We start from the raw sequence: 18,094 nt of genomic DNA on the forward strand, positions 1-18,094 counted from the left end.
GACTGATTACAACGACAAAGCACGTGAACCTTACAGTGCAATGCTTTGCAAAGATCACCTTGTCCTTCACATGACGCCCTTGCATTGTGTACTTAAACTTCTTCATAAGCTGCATATTACAAATTAATTTGTAGGGTTAGGTAATACGTAATTTGTTAGTTCAGGGATTTGTGATAAAATGTTGAATTTTCTATTCATTCCTGGGCTCGACTAAACATGTCAGTTGATACGTATAGGCCAGAGACGAAGCCTTGGAGGAGCAATTGCCCCCTCAAAATTTTATCTTACCCCACCTAAAAAAACTTTTTTTAATACCATGACAACGTTTTAATGACATTGTATTACATGTTGAATGATGTCACGTAAATGTTTGGCTGCATTCAGTAGCTATATTTTTAAACAAACTCATTATTCGTAATATTAAAATATTTGCCCCCCTAACATTTGCTTTTGCCCCCCTTCTAAAATTTCTTTCCAGCTACGTCGCTGGTATAGGCCGCATAACAAATCGATGTTTTACAGGCAATCTGTTGAATCAATGTAAGTTGCTCCCTGTAGGTCTGCTAGTGAAAACATGGGTAGTTAAGCCCATTCATTATCACGTTAGGAAGGGCCTTTGTTAAAAAAATGTGGGACTCTTGAACCAGACGTACCTTATAACTTGCATTTATGACGCAACAAGGCAATGTATAAGACGAATTGGTACAAAATTTTATTTTTAAATGAACAGATTTTTGTAAAAGCTTTGAGAAATATGTTGTGGGTCACAATTGTCAGTGTGCTTTTGCACAGTTTTCAAGTTTCTTGTCAGGTGGAAGATCAATTTGATGAGTTCGATTCCTATGATCTCCCCTATACTGTTTCTCAACTTTTGGAAACAACTACAAATATTCCAGCAACTGCTGTGTTGGCAGAAGTGAATTTTCTTTATCCTCCGATCGGTGCTGAGCGCAAACAGATAATGAACTGGAACGAGGGTCTGTTGATCAAGAGATACGTTGACAGTGGAAGAAATCGAACAAAGTTTTTAAATTTGCTGAGGAAGGAGTTTAACCTAGCTATTTATCAAAAGAGGTTGAAACAGTTTGCCATAGAGTCACGGCGGCTACCCAAGCCAAAAGAAGAAAAAAACGTAAACCACACAAAAACTATTATCGAAGGAAGATTTCAAGTGAGCAGCTGGTAGACTAGGCGAGAACTACTCATAACTGCTCTTTTTAGCTTTATAACAGTCATTGATTGACTACGTAGCCCTTGTAGGCTAACTAAAAGCGTTTCCGACTTTGACTACACAGTTTGCTCTGAAAAATCTAAATTCGTCCCAGCTCCGCTGCTCTAGCTTTGTATTCAAGAGTTTTTGTGATTTACGGAACGATGCTTTTTTATTGTCCTGAGCAGTGTGTACTGTATTTGTATTGATAGGGCGTTGACACAATTTTTGCACTGACTCTCGAAAATACACTTTAAAAAATACTCGTGGCTGTAGCCTTGAATAATAATGTCGACCTTTGTATTAGAAGATTGCTAACAAATCAGAATTAGAGGTTATGTGGTTGGCTTGCATATGCATAAGTGAGAAGATGACAGGTGAAGCCGATACGTGCAGTGCTAAAGCTCCTGTTTATGATGAGTGGGTTGCGTTGTTATTGAAGATTCGGGCCGCTTTTGCCTTTTCGGCAGCAAACAACTCTGGTTATACGCCATTTCTCCGCAGAGTCTGCATCTATATAGAGACGAGATTGCGCCACATGAGTCTTTATGTGGTTAAGGTGCTGAACCTAAACAATAACAGTTTAATGTTAGAAATTGTTTGATATTTTAAAAGAAAATAAACATCTCTAGTCTGCTACAAATGTGCTTTTTAAAAGTTTATTGTTGAAATTAGTCGCTTTTTAAGCCATACCATACGTTTGTTCATTTTTGGACTTAGTTTTTCAATTGACAGATGCTTATTCTTATCCCAGAACTGGCGACCCCCCGAGATTTCAGAACAGGTGATCACGCATCTTGTAAACATTCACAACACCATCCGCTCCAATGTTAATCCAACTGCGGATGAAATGTGGAAGCTGGTGGGTATTGAAAGTGTATGTCTGATCAGTTGCTTTCCAAACAACAAAATCCATCATTTTACATTGATTCAACGTCTGCATACGCTTTTGCTGTCTCCTTTGCGACAGACGTTTTTACTGTCTCGTTAACCGTCAACTTTAAAGATAGAATAGATGAAACGAAGCAAAATATTTCGAAATTATTTAAAACATTTTTGTGCTGAGCAGTGGTAAACCTGAATGTTTGGAAAATCTTTTGAAATTTGCAACAAGACAAACTTTTTTTTCGAAAGGAAACAAAACAAAAATTTTGGACCGAAACGAGGCATTTTTTTTGTTTTTAACAGCCATTTGAATCAATATCAAACCGTGCTGAGATAATCGTAATATTGATGCGTTCATTTTATAAAATATTTAACATTTATTATTTCACCCCAATAGCTGATAAGCGTCTGACTTCAGGAAGGAAGGAACTACAAGATTAAGCGGCGCTGGTTCGACTCTCGGGGTGTGCGCTTGAGCAACGCATTTCAACGACTGCTTTCTATTCAGCGGAACCTAGTGGTTGGAATTATTTACCGGCAACAACCAGAAACTTCATTTTGCTATTCTTAGTAACCGGGCCTGCCTCGGTAAGTATGCGAAACTGCCAGGATTGAGCTCTCAAAGAAGCTTTCTCAGTTCGACGGTTAGCCTAAGATTTCACAATCAAGCAAGCACGATGTTGCCAGTGGTGTTCATTAATACATTTCTCTTTCCTTAGTCTTGGGATTACACTCTCGAAGCCTCAGCATTTCAAAAAGTAGCAACGTGCAAGTTCACCGGAAGAAGGTCTTACTTCAAGTTCCGCAGCCCTGGTGAAAATTTATGGATTGGCTGGGGAGTAAACGAGACTGGCTTCAACCCACAGGAAGCGGTAATTTGACTGTTTTATTAAACGTGTTGGCTTACGGAGTGGTTTTCATTTACGCCGAGGAGACATTTTCTTGTCGTATTTACGCCATAATCCTTGATCTATCAACGCTTGAACCAAGAATTTCTAGAATTACGAGATGCAACACTACCTTCTCAGCTGAGTATAGGGTGCCTCATATACAATAGTATTGTGGGTGTTGTTTTTTGTGGAACACTTGATGTTATTCTTAGCTTTTTGAAAAGTAAGTTAATTGTTGTTTGATCAATTCCGAAATTTACAACAGCAAAAAATTGAAAAAAGTGAACAAGTTGAATTTATCATCTCAACTCAACCTAACTGTCAACAAGTCGTGGTGGTTATTTAATATTTTCAGTTAAACTAGATCAGGCCCGTAATTATACATTTTAGCTTGGGGGGACTCAAAAGCTGTTGCGAAGTAAAAGGCTATGCACATAACATTTGTAGTTGCAATGAGTCTAATTTGCGGTTTTTCGGGCAAAGGCACGGCATATGCTATAAAGTCACAAAAGGTGCTAGATAGCAGTAATTTCGAATGATTGGGATAATTCCAGCCAAAACATGGGTAATTCCAGCCAAAATGATTGCAGAATAGAATAGATGCAATATTTTTAACACACAACTTTGTCAGGAATGACCCTCGTGACTTTGTCTGGTACAGGTCTCCACCAAACCAATTTATCCCCTTTGGGGTGTAATATTCGGCAGTAAACGTCAAAAAACACTAACAGCTATCCTATAAAGGCTGATCTATGCACGCGTCAACCCAATCATCGACCCGCTTCTTCCAAAAGAGCAAGCTGGGTTTCGGCGCGGAAAATCCACGTAGATCAGGTCACACTGCTGACCCAAGACATCGAGGATTGCTTTGAGACAAAAAAGAAGGCCGGCGCTGTCTTTCTAGATCTCACAGCTGCCTACGATACTGTGTGATATCGCGGCCTTACTTACAAACTGCTTCGCCTGCTTCCTGACCGACATATGGTTCATATGATTATGGAACTTGTCAGGAATCGAAGCTTCACCCTCACCACCGGCAATCCACGGCGAAGCAGACTGAAATGCCTGAAAAACGGCGTCCCACAGGGATCGGTCCTGGCTCCACTTCTTTTCAACATCTACACCCACGACCTGCCAACCACGGTCTCCACAAAATACGCTTATGCGGACGATCTGGCAATTCTCCACTCCACAAAGTCGTGGGAAAATCTAGAAGACACCTTGAGCCAGGACATGCAAACCATCTCAGCTTATCTCCAGAACTGGCGACTGAAACTCAGCGAAACCAAAACTGTGGCGGTAGCTTTCCACCTACACAATCGGGAAGCTGATCGTGAGATACATGTCCACAACAACGGAAAACCTCTGTCCTTCTGCCCCGGGCCAAGGTATCTTGGGGTGACACTAGACAGATCGCTCACATACCGCCACCATTTGGTGTCACTGCGCAAGAAACTGACATCCCGCGCTGCACTACTGAAGCGCCTGGCAGGCTCTAGCTGGGGGCGAGGGCTGACACTTTGCGAATAGCAGCCTTAGCCCTTGTCTACTCTTCTGCAGAGTACTGTGCACCTGTCTGGTGCCGCAGTGCTCACTGCCACAACATCGACACTGCCATAAACAGCGCCCTGCGCAAAGTGACTGGATGCCTGCGTCCCACGCCATTGGACAATCTCCCCATTCTCGCTGGCATCCAACCTGCTGAGCTTCGTCGCGAAGAAGGGCGGACCATAAATGGAATTCTGAATAGAGGTCAAGCACCACCAGACTCCATTCATTCATCCCCGACGCCGACACACGCCCCATCGGCCTGACACTACAGAGACAGGCATGGGTGCGCCTCAACCATCTTCGTACGGGCGTCGGGCTTTTCCGCTCAACAATGCACCAATGGGGAATGGCTTCTTCCTCCTCCTGTGAATGTGGTGCCGAGGAACAGACCGCAGACCACATCATCAATGACTACCATCTTCAAGCCACCTAACGGAGTGAAAGGTCTGCGCGTTATGGATGATGAAACTAAAGACTGGCTGCTCTCTAGCAGCCTTCCAGTGTAGTCCGGGAACATCGTGAATCTGGGGTGGTAAAAGGATAGACCCTCGGCACCAGAGGCTCACACGACGACGACGAACAGCTATCCAAGCTAATACCAATACCAATGTTGATGGATTTGTTTTTAAGAGATATTCATGGACAATATTTCCAAAACCAGCATCTTACTCCATTGTAATTGCTTTTACCTGAGATGCCTTGCCAAAAAACTCACCCAAATTTAAAAATCATTATCATGCAATCTGTCTAGAATAACCCTATAACTATTAGCCTACCCTACCAGTACATAACAACTATAAAATTACAAGCAATATAATTGTACAAAGTGACATATGAGAATCAAAACAAATTAAATATAGAAAGTCTTGGGTCTGGGATTACTCATTTGGAAAAACAAATGTAGCTTGCCTAGCAGAGTTTGCATTGATGCATTGATATATCGTTTACTCTTAGCTACTCATCCTAATGTGTAGTCACTAAGCATACCGTACTCGTCATGACAACCTACCCCTAGGGACAAGGGAAGAATTGAAGTAAACGTTTTAGCTCAGTCTACAATATGTATCTCTTACTTTGAGCTTGGGGGGGCATTGCCCCACCAAGCCCCCCCGGCAATTACGGGCCTGAACTAGATTAGACTATTTTAAATAGGTAGTTAGCCTAACTTATATTCATTAGCCTAACTTATATTCATTAAAAATCAACCACTAGGTCTCACACATCTTTTCGTTATGTCAAAAGATAACCACGTGGCTGAAAGAGAAGAGATATTTTGACCCTCGTCTGCAATTATGTTTGGGAGGTCCTTGTGAATACTACGTGCAACTTATTTGGTACCCGACTTACAAAGTAGGCTGTGCATGGACGCATTGCGACAAGGTCTCAGTTTATGGAGTTGTTTTCAATAATCCGGTTTATTTCGCTTGTCATTACGGACCAAGGTGAGATACCTGCCTATCAAGGTTATTTTCAGCGTCTAGGCTAGTTGCATTTAACTTACTTTTCTACAGTATCCCAATGGATTTAGAGTAGCCTACCAAAAGCGAAAAACTGTAACCGAATGCAAAGTCTTATAGTAGACTAACATGAGAGATTTTGAACATACTTAGAACTTTGAATAAATAGGGCTATAGTGGAATTCCTCTATTATTCACACCAACCGCTTTCTTAAACTTGTTTGCTTGAGAAAAATTTGGCATATGCCTGCCGGAATTGACTATAATAACACAACATGAGGCCTAGAAATTCATTAAGTTCAACTCAATAGAATTTTCCAATAGTGGGTGGGAGGTGAAAACATGCAAATCTTGTAGCTTTGACTATTCCTTACAGCCTCTTAACAGCTTTGATTAGTCAAGTGTCCTGTAGAAAAAGTTGGTAGGCTAAATATTGTCGGCCACGTGGCCGAGTGGTGAGAACGTCTGCGCGACGTTCGAAAGGACGTGGGTTCGACACCGCTTCAGAGCATGCGGCTATGTCTTCTTGACAAAGACATAAGGGGAGCAAGCTGACTCGAAGACTATTATATCACTTTGCTGTTTCCTGTCGTCTGTTGTATCTGTGATCGCAGTGCACTGCATGTTGTCACAATGGATGCAAAACAAAACGAGATTATTTATTAGTATTTAACGTATACCGTATCTTTTTCTGACGTTTGGCCAAATATGTCTCTGGAAATCAACAGAACCATGAGAAACTTTCTCTAAGTCTGTTATTTACAGTAATTGGTTCTACGGCATTTTTCTGTTCACTGATTTGATTGCTAAAATAATATTCAAAAAAAAATCTACGCTCTTGTTTATGAATTTCTTGCAGAGGTATCAAACTGCCATTCTTAGCTTATTACAAAGGTCCTTCCTGTTCATTTTGCCCGCCGGAAGACAAGTGCGAACGGAGGTTATGTTGTAAGTAAAACAGGCTGACTTTTACCTTCCTGAAATTTCTTTGTGTCGTGATCTAATTCTGAGTTATGCTACATCTACAATATGTAAACGTGAGATTTAAATCGTCGATTGGAAGAATAGGTTGTTCAAGGGATATTGAGATTTATAAACCTCTATGAGACGTTGATTCAGTCGTCACGAGGTAACAAGCATCTCAAAGTATATTACGGTACTGTTTCCTCCCTCGACTACACTACTTTAGTTAACTAACGAGCCATTGAATTGCAAGCATCCCCCGGGGTGACCAGTTTGTCTCGGCATCTTTTTTTAACATCTACTCAATTTAGTACACCCTGGTTTGAGGTAAGCGGTAATCTTGACTTCTTTGACAACCAGTTAAGCCGTGTGTCGAACCAGGTTTTCATGTTTGAAAAGCAAGCACCATACCCACTAAAACATTCTTTCGCCAATCCTATAGCTATACCCTATATTTGTTTAATGTTTTGAGCCAATGAAAAACATTTATTTTTTTTAATTTTGTGTAACAGCATAGCCTAATTCATGCAACTCCAAGGTTTCTTTTAGCATTTTTTTTAGGTTTTTACAAAAGTCTCTAAAGTAGCCCTATCATCTTTCAAAAGCTTTTCAATGAAACGCGTAGTTTTGTAATCATGCCTTTAACAATTATATGAACAAACAAGCAGTTATTATCATGGTGTGGTTAATATTTTCCAGCAAACGGAGACAGAGAAACAACTTGGGGTTCAAAGCCATGGGTCCGAGGACCGTCCGGAACCCCGGAAGAAGTTGAACCGACTTATAATCCTCAGCTTGTTAAAGCTCTCCTCATATTTCTGCTCCTGATCGCCATTACATGCGTGGTCACTGCACTTATACTACTCGCCGCCAAGCTTTCAAGGCTGAATAAGAAATACGGATGGGTCAAGTAGGCAGATCTTATTAAGTCGATTGAAAGATTGTTTTTCTCGAACAGCCTCTGTCAACACTAATCGTAGAAGTTTCGTATACTTACAAAGGTTTTGTACCGCCAACGCATAGTTTGCGATTTGGAGATTTTGCCTGATGTTCATAAACTACTCTATTTTCTCGGTGACGTTGAATAGAGAGTTGTTTGTACACGCATTACTGGTTTGCTTGAATCTTTGTCTTTGGACTGAAAAAGTCTCTTGATAGGTTATTTCTGGTAATTTCGCATACTTGTACGTATAATGTAGAGGCTTTGAACCGTTGACACATGCCCGGTTACCGAGATTGGCATAGTAAAGTTTCCAATTGTATGTCCATTCATTATTCCATCCATAAGATAGGCCTACCGCTAAATGATTGAAGAGCTGTCTTTAAAATGATAAAACTTATCTCCCAGCTTGGTTTGAACCTATAGGCAGGGCATTGCAATGTCTGGTAGGCATTGAAACAACGTGTAAAAGACGGCATGTAGGCTACATACCAATTGTAGCTTTATTCCGTATGGCGTTCAAGCATTTTCTCATTGCTAAATATTTTGCAGGTGCCCAACATGCAGTGCAGACAATTGCTACTACGGTTTTTTGAACTGCTGCTGCAAACGACGGCGGACCTCAAACAATGCACTGAACGAGATGTCTCCGCAGGAAATCCAATCGTGCTCGAAGGCTCGTTTCCAGATCGGCCCAACAATGACGATCAGTGAACGATCGTTTGAGATGGGTGAACCAGACTAGAAGTCGCAGACAGCAAATCAGTCCTTTTTTATATTGGTTTAACGTCTGCAGACGTTGAATTAATGTAAAAAAGTATGATTTGCTGGGTGGGATCGTCGAAAGTTGGAATGTTTTTTGATAAAACATCGGATTTCATTCTGAAACGAATCATGTTTATTCAATGACGCTATTAAAATATTTCGTATTATTTGGTGGGTTAGTCCAGGGGTGGGCAAACTTTTTGTACTGAGGGCCACATTTGAAAAAATGTTGCAGCCGGGGGGCCGCACACTCTCATTACAAAGTAGGAAAATTTACCCGGTGTGTAAATAAACGCATATTCATATTAAACACAATTTTTTATTTCACACTCAGTTAGGCCTACGTTTAAAGCTATGCAATCATCACAAAAGTTAATGAGACTTGTGCAACTGTTCACTGTTTTTCACAATCTTCTGCAAATTGGGAGCAAGTCTGCTGGTAGATATCCTCATAACACCATGCAAGTTGGTGTCTGTCAGCAAAGACCTGTTTTTCGACTTGTTTATTTTTAAACAAGAAAATGCTTGTTTGCATATGTATGTGGATCCAAACAGTGTCAAAAACTTATCAGCAAAGTTTTTTAAGTTTGAAAACAAATCGTCAGACAATGACTTGTAAAAGTCAGGCAGTGAATCTGATTTAAACTTCTCTTTCAAGTCATTATTTGCTTGCAAGTCCAGCAGTTCCAGCTGTAAATCCTCAGGAGCCGAATAAACTTCTGTAGTGAATGGAGAGCTGATCATATTAAACTGCGGTTCCAGGTTCTTTAAGTCTTGGAACCTTCTGCTAAATTCGATAGTCAAGGTATCCAACTGAACTTTATACTTTGCTGCAAGTTCACCAGAAATGTTTGCTTCTTGCAGCAAAGGAAAGTGACAAAACCTGTTGTTACCAGCTTGTTTGAGGAACAATGACAGCTTCATTTGGAATGATTTAATGTGGACGTACATCTCGTGTGCAAATAAACCATTGCCCTGAAGTTTTACATTCACGTTCAACTTTTCCATGATATCAATGGCAAACCTAAAGTCCAACCTCCACTCTTCATCAACTATGTTGGTACTAAAATCACATTGAATGCTTATGTGTGTTTACGCACTCAAACTGACGTGTGTGTGGTTACGCACTGAAAGTGAAGAGAAAAACACACTCGTAAAGGGAATAATATTTTGTCATGTCACCTGTTTAATTAAAACAATAAGTGATGAGTAAGAGTTTCTGCAAGTGCCGGCGGGCCGCATAAAATGGTCTCGCGGGCAGCAGTTTGCCCACCCCTGGGTTAGTCGATAAAGTACCGGCCTCTGAGCCGGTAGACGTAGATTCGATGCTTCATTGGGTCATACTAAAGATCTTATAATGAACGGAATTTGGCTTGTGTTTTCGTACTGTAGACTACTTAGTTAGCATTGAGGCAGCGGATTTAGAATAACGAGCTCGGAAGTGCTGAAATAATACAGCGTTATGCAGTGCTGTGTTAAACCCTTTGTGAGCCCGGGGGCCAGAATAATTTTGGGCCCTCTATCGTCAAGCAGACCTATAGTATTGTGTATACTTTCACTGCACTGATGTGGAAATGTGGTTCACTTCAATAGACTTTCTCACCAGTTTAGAAAACAACACAAGTGTAAGTAAACGCAAACACAGGTCTATCATTTCTTAGCTACACCTTTGCTCGGAATGAAAGGCAAACGTGTTAACAATTTCTAATAAAAAAAAATACTGGCAATGGAGTATAGTCAAGTCACGACGCGGTAACACCACCGTACCGCGCAGAATTTTGACTGTTTGAACTTTGCTGCGCGGTACCGCGATAAAATCTGAGGATAAAACTAAAGCTAAAGAAATTATTAATTTTCAGTCAGATTTGGGCATCTGGTAACATTATTGTTTTTCACCATTTTTATGGTTTATCTGGCAACACTACTTGTTCTGTCAACCAAGGTAAAAACATTGTGATTGTAATTTGTAAACAAAAACAAGGTCAAGCGTTTTGAGGATCAGGTGTTCAATTATTTTTATTCACTTGTGAAAGAATGATTTTTGTTTTGGATCAAAGCAATTTCAGTGGGCTACCGTACAACATGTGATATGCCAGGTCTATAAGGTATTTGAAGATAAGAGCGATTTCAGTGTGCATATATTCAGAAAAAAATAAATACAGAAGAACGTTTCTGCTAAAAGTATCCAGCATTCAATAAAAGGCAACTCAGATGCGCTATAAAAGGTGGATAATAAGTGGTACAAGTTCCTCAATTGTCTAAGTAGGCCCTAAATTTTTTCCAAAATTTGCTTTTGTTGAATAGATTCCCTTGCATTTGATGTGCACTCTTATTTTTCGTGGTGCAGAGGTAGTGTGACATTTCGAGATGTTTTGCGTTGCAGTGCGAAGCGGACTGGTCTTTTCTGCTCGCGACATCACTAGTCAAGGTTATTTATAATTACGGTATTGTAAATGTTAAAAATGAAATGATAAATGAACAACTAGAAATGCTATTTTGCCTGCACCTAACAATTTTTTAAAACAAAACACTTTTATTGATGAAAATAAATTAAATGTATAGGTATGTGAATTCACAAAGGGCCCAACTCCATTTTTTTCACTTCACTTTTTGTGCTTTCCGACTTCTTTCAATCAAAAGAAATTGAATATCGGTATGTGAATTCAAAAAGGGCCCTCTAGTATTTTTTTTCACTTCATTATTTGTGCTTTTCGATTTCTTTCAATGTCTTGTAAATTATACTAAAAAAAACAGCCAAATTTTTCAAACATATCGGTAAACACATAAAAATACCCTATCAATATTTCCATTGATTTTGAAATGGGCCCAACTACATCAATTACACTTCAACTTCTTCATAGTTTCTCCACAGAATCTTCACCGAGTGAACTTTTTAGGTATGATGCTTCTTACTAGTATGTTTAAGCATATATAATCATTATCGAAGCTTCACCACAAAAGTAAATGAACAAAATAATTAAAACGGTTGTGCAAAAGTACTTTGTGGCAATTGGGCCCTTCTTGAATTCACAATTATATGTTAAATACATTTCTGCAGATCATGTTACCGGTCAGGGCCGGATTTAGCTGATGGGGGGCCTGGGGCACTTTTAGATCGGGGGGCCCCCGTGCAAAAAAAAATTTTGCGCCTACGGCGCGAAAAACCATCTCTACGTCTACAGTAGCATTAGTCCAGTACTGCACACCATTTTGCAGAAACTTTGAAGGCCAAAAGGGAAAAAATAACACAAAATCACATTTTTTCCGCATAGGGAGGCCCTTCAATAGTCGGGGGGCCCGGGGCAACTGCCCCCCCTAAATCCGGGCCTGTTACCGGTACTGACGTTATCGCATTTTAACTTTCTTTTAAGATAGTAATGGTGTTTTTAGAGATGTTTCAGTGTAGTAAGGGCCCAAATTTGAGATGTTTTACTATAATAAGACCCAAATCATCTTTTTAATGGACAAGTACACGCAGTGAACTTTAGAAAATCAAAAAAAAACTTTACTGAAACGCAAAAGTCTGTTATTTGTGGCCCCCCTGAAATGGTGGGCCCGGGCCCCCCTTGGCCCTCCCCTTAACACAGCACTGGCGTTATGCCAATAATTAAATGCACTAGATTATTATACTGGAAGTTTTTTTGATCACCAATACAATCTCAGCGATATGTTTCTTCTAACTCTAGAGATTACCATAATCGACAAGTCCAAATTTCAGTTAACAGTGGCGTATTAGTAATCTGTAGGATGCTGCAGCAGATGAAGTGTTTTGACTGGTAGACAATTTTCCCTATGAACCAGCCGACTGCATTCATTGTGATCCTTCTAGCACTCGACCAGAGAGTTGTTTCTTGCTTCAATAATTTCAGAAAACAAGTTATGACAGGGATGGGAATCGAACCCACGTTATCGAAATGACTACTTCCCTAACCCTCAAGGCCAAGCTGTCGACGGCGAACGTTCACTTGATTTACATTCTAACGTCCATGATTAATAAACCTCATGTGCAGCAGCGACCTGCAGATCACAAATACGCATACCGGCGATAAGCAGATGAAAGCAAGCTAGCTTGTCTTAACTTTAATAAATAAAATTATGAACATCTCTTAACAAGTAGTAGCAGTGGCGGCTGGTGGCCTCCTGAATTGGGGGGGCTGCAAGGCAGCATATCCAAGAATTGTTGGAGGGCGATATCAGGCGAACCTTGCGGGCGTGTCGCCGAAGGCGACACCCACGGCGGGGGGTCTGGGGGGCCTCCCCCAGAAAATTTTTACAATTACATTTAATTTGGTGCATTTTGAGAGCATTTTCAAAAGAAATTTGGGAGTGGAATAACAGTCAAAAATGCTGCTGTAGAGCTTGAAAAATACTAATATTTCAAATTTTTATATTCAAAATCAGTGCTAAATACAAATCAAACTATGTTCTATGCACTTCGTCGTTTTCTCAATAGTTCGCTCAGTTTGTTGTCTGCAAATATTTATTGTCGATCGCCGGCATCGGACACGATTGTCCACATACGATCCACACAAAAAAATACACAGAAACAAAAGACAAACAGAAGTACATTCACAGGAATGACGCTGAAGTAAGCAATAAATTTATTAATCAATCGTCCATTTCAGATCATGCGATCCATATCACACAAATTAAACATGCGAAACAAAAATCAATATTCAAAATGAAATATCATACTTAATCTGTTCAAACACCCAACTATAAAAAGAAATTTAAACTTTATCAATCGATGAATGTTGATATCACTGCTGTGCCATAGCAGCCATCAAGGCTAGGTAACGGCATAGCCTACATAGTGGTATTATAATGCAGGAGGTAGTTTGAGTTACGATAGCAGTCATACCTTATCAGAGAATCAACAATAGAGTTTGACGATGATTCACATTACCCAACAAAAAAAAGGCCCTTTTCCGTTGTAATGCATCAAATGTTATATGACATACAATGTTACACAAGACTTGATGTTCACGTAGCCTACGCTATAATGTTTGGGCAAATGGTGAATAATTCTAAATGCATTATTGAATGCAACACGCAAGCGATTAATTCACGTTGGTGATAATTTTCCCATGGTGACATGCATACATTGGGGTACAATATGAACGGAAGAGAACATTTTTAACTTCACTGGAGCTCTTGTAAAATTTTAATTTATTGGTAAAACAGTATAATGATCGTACTTGTCGGTTTATATCCTTGTCATCACACATTGCCGTGTCAAGAAATACACCCAAGTATCTGACGCTATCTACAGATTTTATTTGACTTCCGTTGAGCCGTGAAATTGGATTTAAATTTAACTTTAAGTGATTAGTTAGAAAATACATAGCAAACGATTTTTTGCAGTTAAAAACGATCTCATTACAAAGTACATAATCTTCGCACACACACAGTATATTGCAGTATACATGTAGTATAACCGTAGCTACATCTTTTTTGGAGCACCCTGCATGTATGCACCCACTGCTCCAGAACTAAAAATGCTTGGAAGTTAACATTTTTTATTCTTTCCTACAAAAATTATCTTTTGCCAGCTGAAGCCAGCTAGCAACCCTGCATGTATCACAATACAGAAGGACAAAGACAAAATCTCAATTCTATCACAAGTATAAATGCCCACTGGATGGCAAGTATAATTCAGTTCAATTCAAATTATTTTTCTTTGACAGAATGCAAAAGAAATGATATTGTAAAAAAGAAATACAGTAACAAAACCAACAAAAGGAAAAGGTGGCAAAACCTTAATGGTTTAAGACGTGCATGAAAGGATCTAATATTGCGGTATATGCATCGATAAATATAGTTAAGCACGGCCACCAAACCTGACACTTTAAAACAAGTAGATGAATTAGTTAAGAATCAGTCGCCTCCTCATTCCAGAAACAATTGGAGCGCCAATTCTTAAAGCAATGAGAACACGACTGAACCTAACATTACAAAAACAAACAAATACACACACACATATTGTAATTATAACCATTGATCTCGCTCAAGCCATAGGTGCCACATTTACTCTTTGCTACACATTACTGAGCATCACATATAAAGGACAGCGGACCTTTATTAATAGATGAATTCCATTCGGCGACTTTTTGCCATGGCAAAATGGTCAATTACCCTCTCGTTGAAATCTTTGGTTTCAGTTATTAAGCGATTTTCTATTGACACCTTGGCTAATGCAGAAAGTCTTTCAGTACACATGGTGCTGCGGGAAAAGGTTTTAATCCTTTTCAGTGATGAAAAGCAACGTTCTGGTTCTGCTGTTGACATTGGAGTGGTAAGTAGAATTTTAGCTAGCTTTATTACTTCAGAAAAAGTTGATTGCATTCCTTCCAGGTTTAGCAACGAAAGCAGCTGCACAAGTCCACTCACTGAATGCATGTCATTTCTAGAATAGAGAACAGACAGCTCCGGTTTGAGCTTGTCTTTGATTAACATAGGGTATGCTTCACAACATTTTTCTAAAGCTTTTTCTGGAAACTGTCTTGCATATTGTGAAGCATTTTTCAAATTAAATAAAGTGCTTGCTTCAAGATGATTGGTGAACTTGAACCTTTCTTGACACTGCATTAAGACAACATCACATACTTCTTTAGCATCAATGATTTGGGATTCAGGCATTCTCCGTGTGGGTGAAGGTGACTCATTGTCTGCAGCAATGCCTTCCCTTATTCTTTGTATTGCTGACAGAAAATTATCCAGAGAGCACTGCACTTTGAATGACTCAAGCTCCACAGACTGCAGCTGAGCAAACAGTATGTCAACATGAGGCATGATTTTCGAAAAGAAATCTAACCAAAACACAAATTTTGGATCTATGAGCATTCGTTTTATACCAGCAGCAGCAAAGCCAGTCACCGAAGAGTTGCTTTGTTCCAAAGTTGAGCAGCATTCTATAAGTGCGTCTTTTACCTCCGATACAGCATTCACCGTCCTGCTTTTAAAATTCCATCGTGTTGCTGATGGGCGAGGAATACGCCTTTGAGCAACTTGGTCCAAAGCAGCCATTCTTTGAGGAGATTTGGAGAAAAAACTTGGGATTCCCGAAAGACTGTTAAAAAAGACTCTGACACTGGTATTCTGCGAAGTGGCTTTTTGTATAACCAAGTTTAGCTGGTGTGCATAACAATGGACAAAGTGTGCATTGCTATATACTTGCTTGATTCTTGATTGCACACCATTTCTTGCACCACTCATAGCAGCAGCACCATCATAAGTTTGTGCTACAAGTTTGGATGTATTGCTCCCAAGCAAAACTTTAAGTTCCTGAAATAGGATTGAAGACAGAGCTTCTGCTGTCTGGTTAGCAGGATTAAAAAAACCCCAAAATCTTTCAACAGGCTTCCCATGACTTTCATACCGTAGTACAATCACCATCTGTGTCTTCTCTGAGATGTCAGTAGTTTCATCACACATGATTGCTACAAATTCAGACTGTGATATTTCTTCTTTAATTTTGCTTTTGCAAAGCTCAAGAATCGTTTCCAAAAGCTCATTTTGAATAGTTTTGGATGTACCTTTGAATACCTTTGCAGAATTAAAATGATTTTGGAAGCGTGAGTCAAGATTGGAAGCAAAATCAACTAACCCCATGAACACACCAGGATTTTTTGAGCCTTGACTTTCATCATGTCCCCTTAATGGCAATTCAAATCTGCCACAAAATTTTATACAATCTATAATCTTTGACAATACTGTTCTGTTCTTCGTTACTTCTTCATTATGTTTAGTAATGGAGAGTTGATATCCAGAATCTATAAGTGTAGCAATATTAACTCTGCCAAGCACTGAAAGACTCAAAGTATTGTTCATGTGGAAAGTTGATCTACTATGCTTCTCTGTCTTTCTACTGAGATGTTTCAGGTCTTTCACACCTACTTTGGTCCAGGAATGTTCTTGATCTCCACCAAACAGTAAACAGGGAAAGCAAAAGAAAGCATTTTCACTGTTGCAGCCACACAGCCAGTCATGATCATCATACACATTTCTGTTAAACTTCCTTGCATAAGGGTTACCTCTACTGGTGGATGATTGGGAAATGTCAAGGTTTGGAGTGGGTCTTCCTTGTGCTTTGATGCTAAGTTTTTCTTGCAGAGACAACTGGGAAAACCTAATTTTTTTCAATGACATTACAGAATTATCTATTGTATATAAATTGCAAAATGTTCCAATTAAAGTGTAAATTATTATAGCATAAACCTGTTAAGACAAATGAAATCATTGTCAATTTTTTTAAATGAAGGTAGATTCAGAGTCAAAATAAGAGTATCCATATATATATGATATTTTTTTTTTATTTATTTGCATCAGACTCAAGATGAAAGTAGAAACAAAGCAGATACTCAACTCCGAAGAGCTGAGTCGTAATGTACCAAATACAAAGATTGAGTGTAACAGTCTGTTCGCATTAGTTCATATATCCATTGGTTGGAAGACAAGTTACAGCGGGTTACAAACTGATATAATTTTTTACAAATGAAAGCTTGAAAAATGGTGATATTGTTATCAACGAATGCAGAGGTGATGCTGCATCGTCTCTGCAGATTAAACAACATTCTGTAACAATTATTGTATCCAACACGTAAGCGATTACTACTGGATAGAAGATAGTTACACCATAGTTGACAGGCATATAAAGGCATACAATAGGAACGAAACAACACATTTTTAACAGCAATCAAACGTTTGGAAAACCTTGCTTTTAACATGTTTTCAGAACAATACAATGACCGTAATTGTCGTTTCATGTCTTTATCATCAGGTAGAAGCGTTAATTATTACTCCAATATATTTCAAGGGTCTCAAAGCAGATACGATTTTTATTTAAATACCGTATTATATATGATCGGATTATAGCCAAATTTCAACATCTAGGCTTCATATAAAACACCAACAGTTTTGTTGCAATTAAATATAATGTCATGAGAAACTACATACATTTGACAAACATTGATGAGTTTCTGGAGTCCCTTGACACTTGATGCAAAACAACACAAGCCTTCAGCATACATTAAATGATTGAAGACAGGAGTTGCCAATGCAGCAGCCAACAGAAAGACCGTTTAATTCAGAAGATAAATCATTCATGTAGATGCACTTCTGCAGCATACCGGTACTAGACCTAGAGGGCAGACACTAGTGAAGCACCTAACTTAACTATCTATCACTCCTGACGGATCACTGAGTGGAAACAATTATCGTTCCTTGCCCTAGAAAATACTATACCAACCCTCAGCAGCATGGAGTCACATGCAAAGATCAAAACTGGGCAAAGATCAAAACCCTAACCTTATTCCTAACTCTAACCCTTACCTTAATTAACCCTACCTAACTTTAATCCTAACTCTGGCAACACCTGATTGTAACTATGGCAACAAGTGTGTAAAAATAGCCACTTTGTAATAACAATAATAGG

General features: G+C 39.3%; 2 protein-coding genes across 2 annotated transcripts; one reads left to right on the plus strand and one right to left on the minus strand.

Annotated features, from left to right (window-relative positions):
- Positions 1 to 754: 754 nt before the first annotated feature.
- Positions 755 to 8,827, plus strand: LOC145769146 (uncharacterized). The gene is made up of 7 exons (XM_082580738.1): positions 755 to 1,171; positions 1,965 to 2,072; positions 2,815 to 2,967; positions 5,779 to 5,978; positions 6,853 to 6,941; positions 7,656 to 7,866; positions 8,449 to 8,827. Exons 1-7 carry the CDS (start codon positions 755 to 757, stop codon positions 8,639 to 8,641), a joined length of 1,371 nt encoding a protein of 456 aa, XP_082436864.1. The 3' UTR covers positions 8,642 to 8,827.
- LOC145769148 (general transcription factor II-I repeat domain-containing protein 2A-like) lies at positions 8,774 to 9,669 on the minus strand. The gene is made up of 2 exons (XM_082580739.1): positions 9,060 to 9,669; positions 8,774 to 8,778 (listed from the first exon to the last, which is right to left on the minus strand). Exons 1-2 carry the CDS (start codon positions 9,667 to 9,669, stop codon positions 8,774 to 8,776), a joined length of 615 nt encoding a protein of 204 aa, XP_082436865.1.
- Between the last annotated feature and the right edge of the window lie 8,425 nt (positions 9,670 to 18,094).

Source organism: Aplidium turbinatum, chromosome 4, assembly GCF_918807975.1.
Source record: "Aplidium turbinatum chromosome 4, kaAplTurb1.1, whole genome shotgun sequence".
Classification (NCBI taxonomy): Eukaryota; Metazoa; Chordata; class Ascidiacea; order Aplousobranchia; family Polyclinidae; genus Aplidium; species Aplidium turbinatum.

What these genes read in the sequence shown, in the direction of transcription:
- LOC145769148 (XM_082580739.1), bottom strand. Translation starts at nt 9,669, where the DNA reads ATGGAAAAGTTGAACGTGAATGTAAAACTTCAGGGCAATGGTTTATTT.
- LOC145769146 (XM_082580738.1), top strand. Translation starts at nt 755, where the DNA reads ATGTTGTGGGTCACAATTGTCAGTGTGCTTTTGCACAGTTTTCAAGTT. An exon ending in CGGATGAAATGTGGAAGCTG is followed by an intron (nt 2,073 to 2,814) that starts GTGGGTATTGAA and finishes CTCTTTCCTTAG; the next exon opens with TCTTGGGATTACACTCTCGA. An exon ending in AAGAAATACGGATGGGTCAA is followed by an intron (nt 7,867 to 8,448) that starts GTAGGCAGATCT and finishes AATATTTTGCAG; the next exon opens with GTGCCCAACATGCAGTGCAG.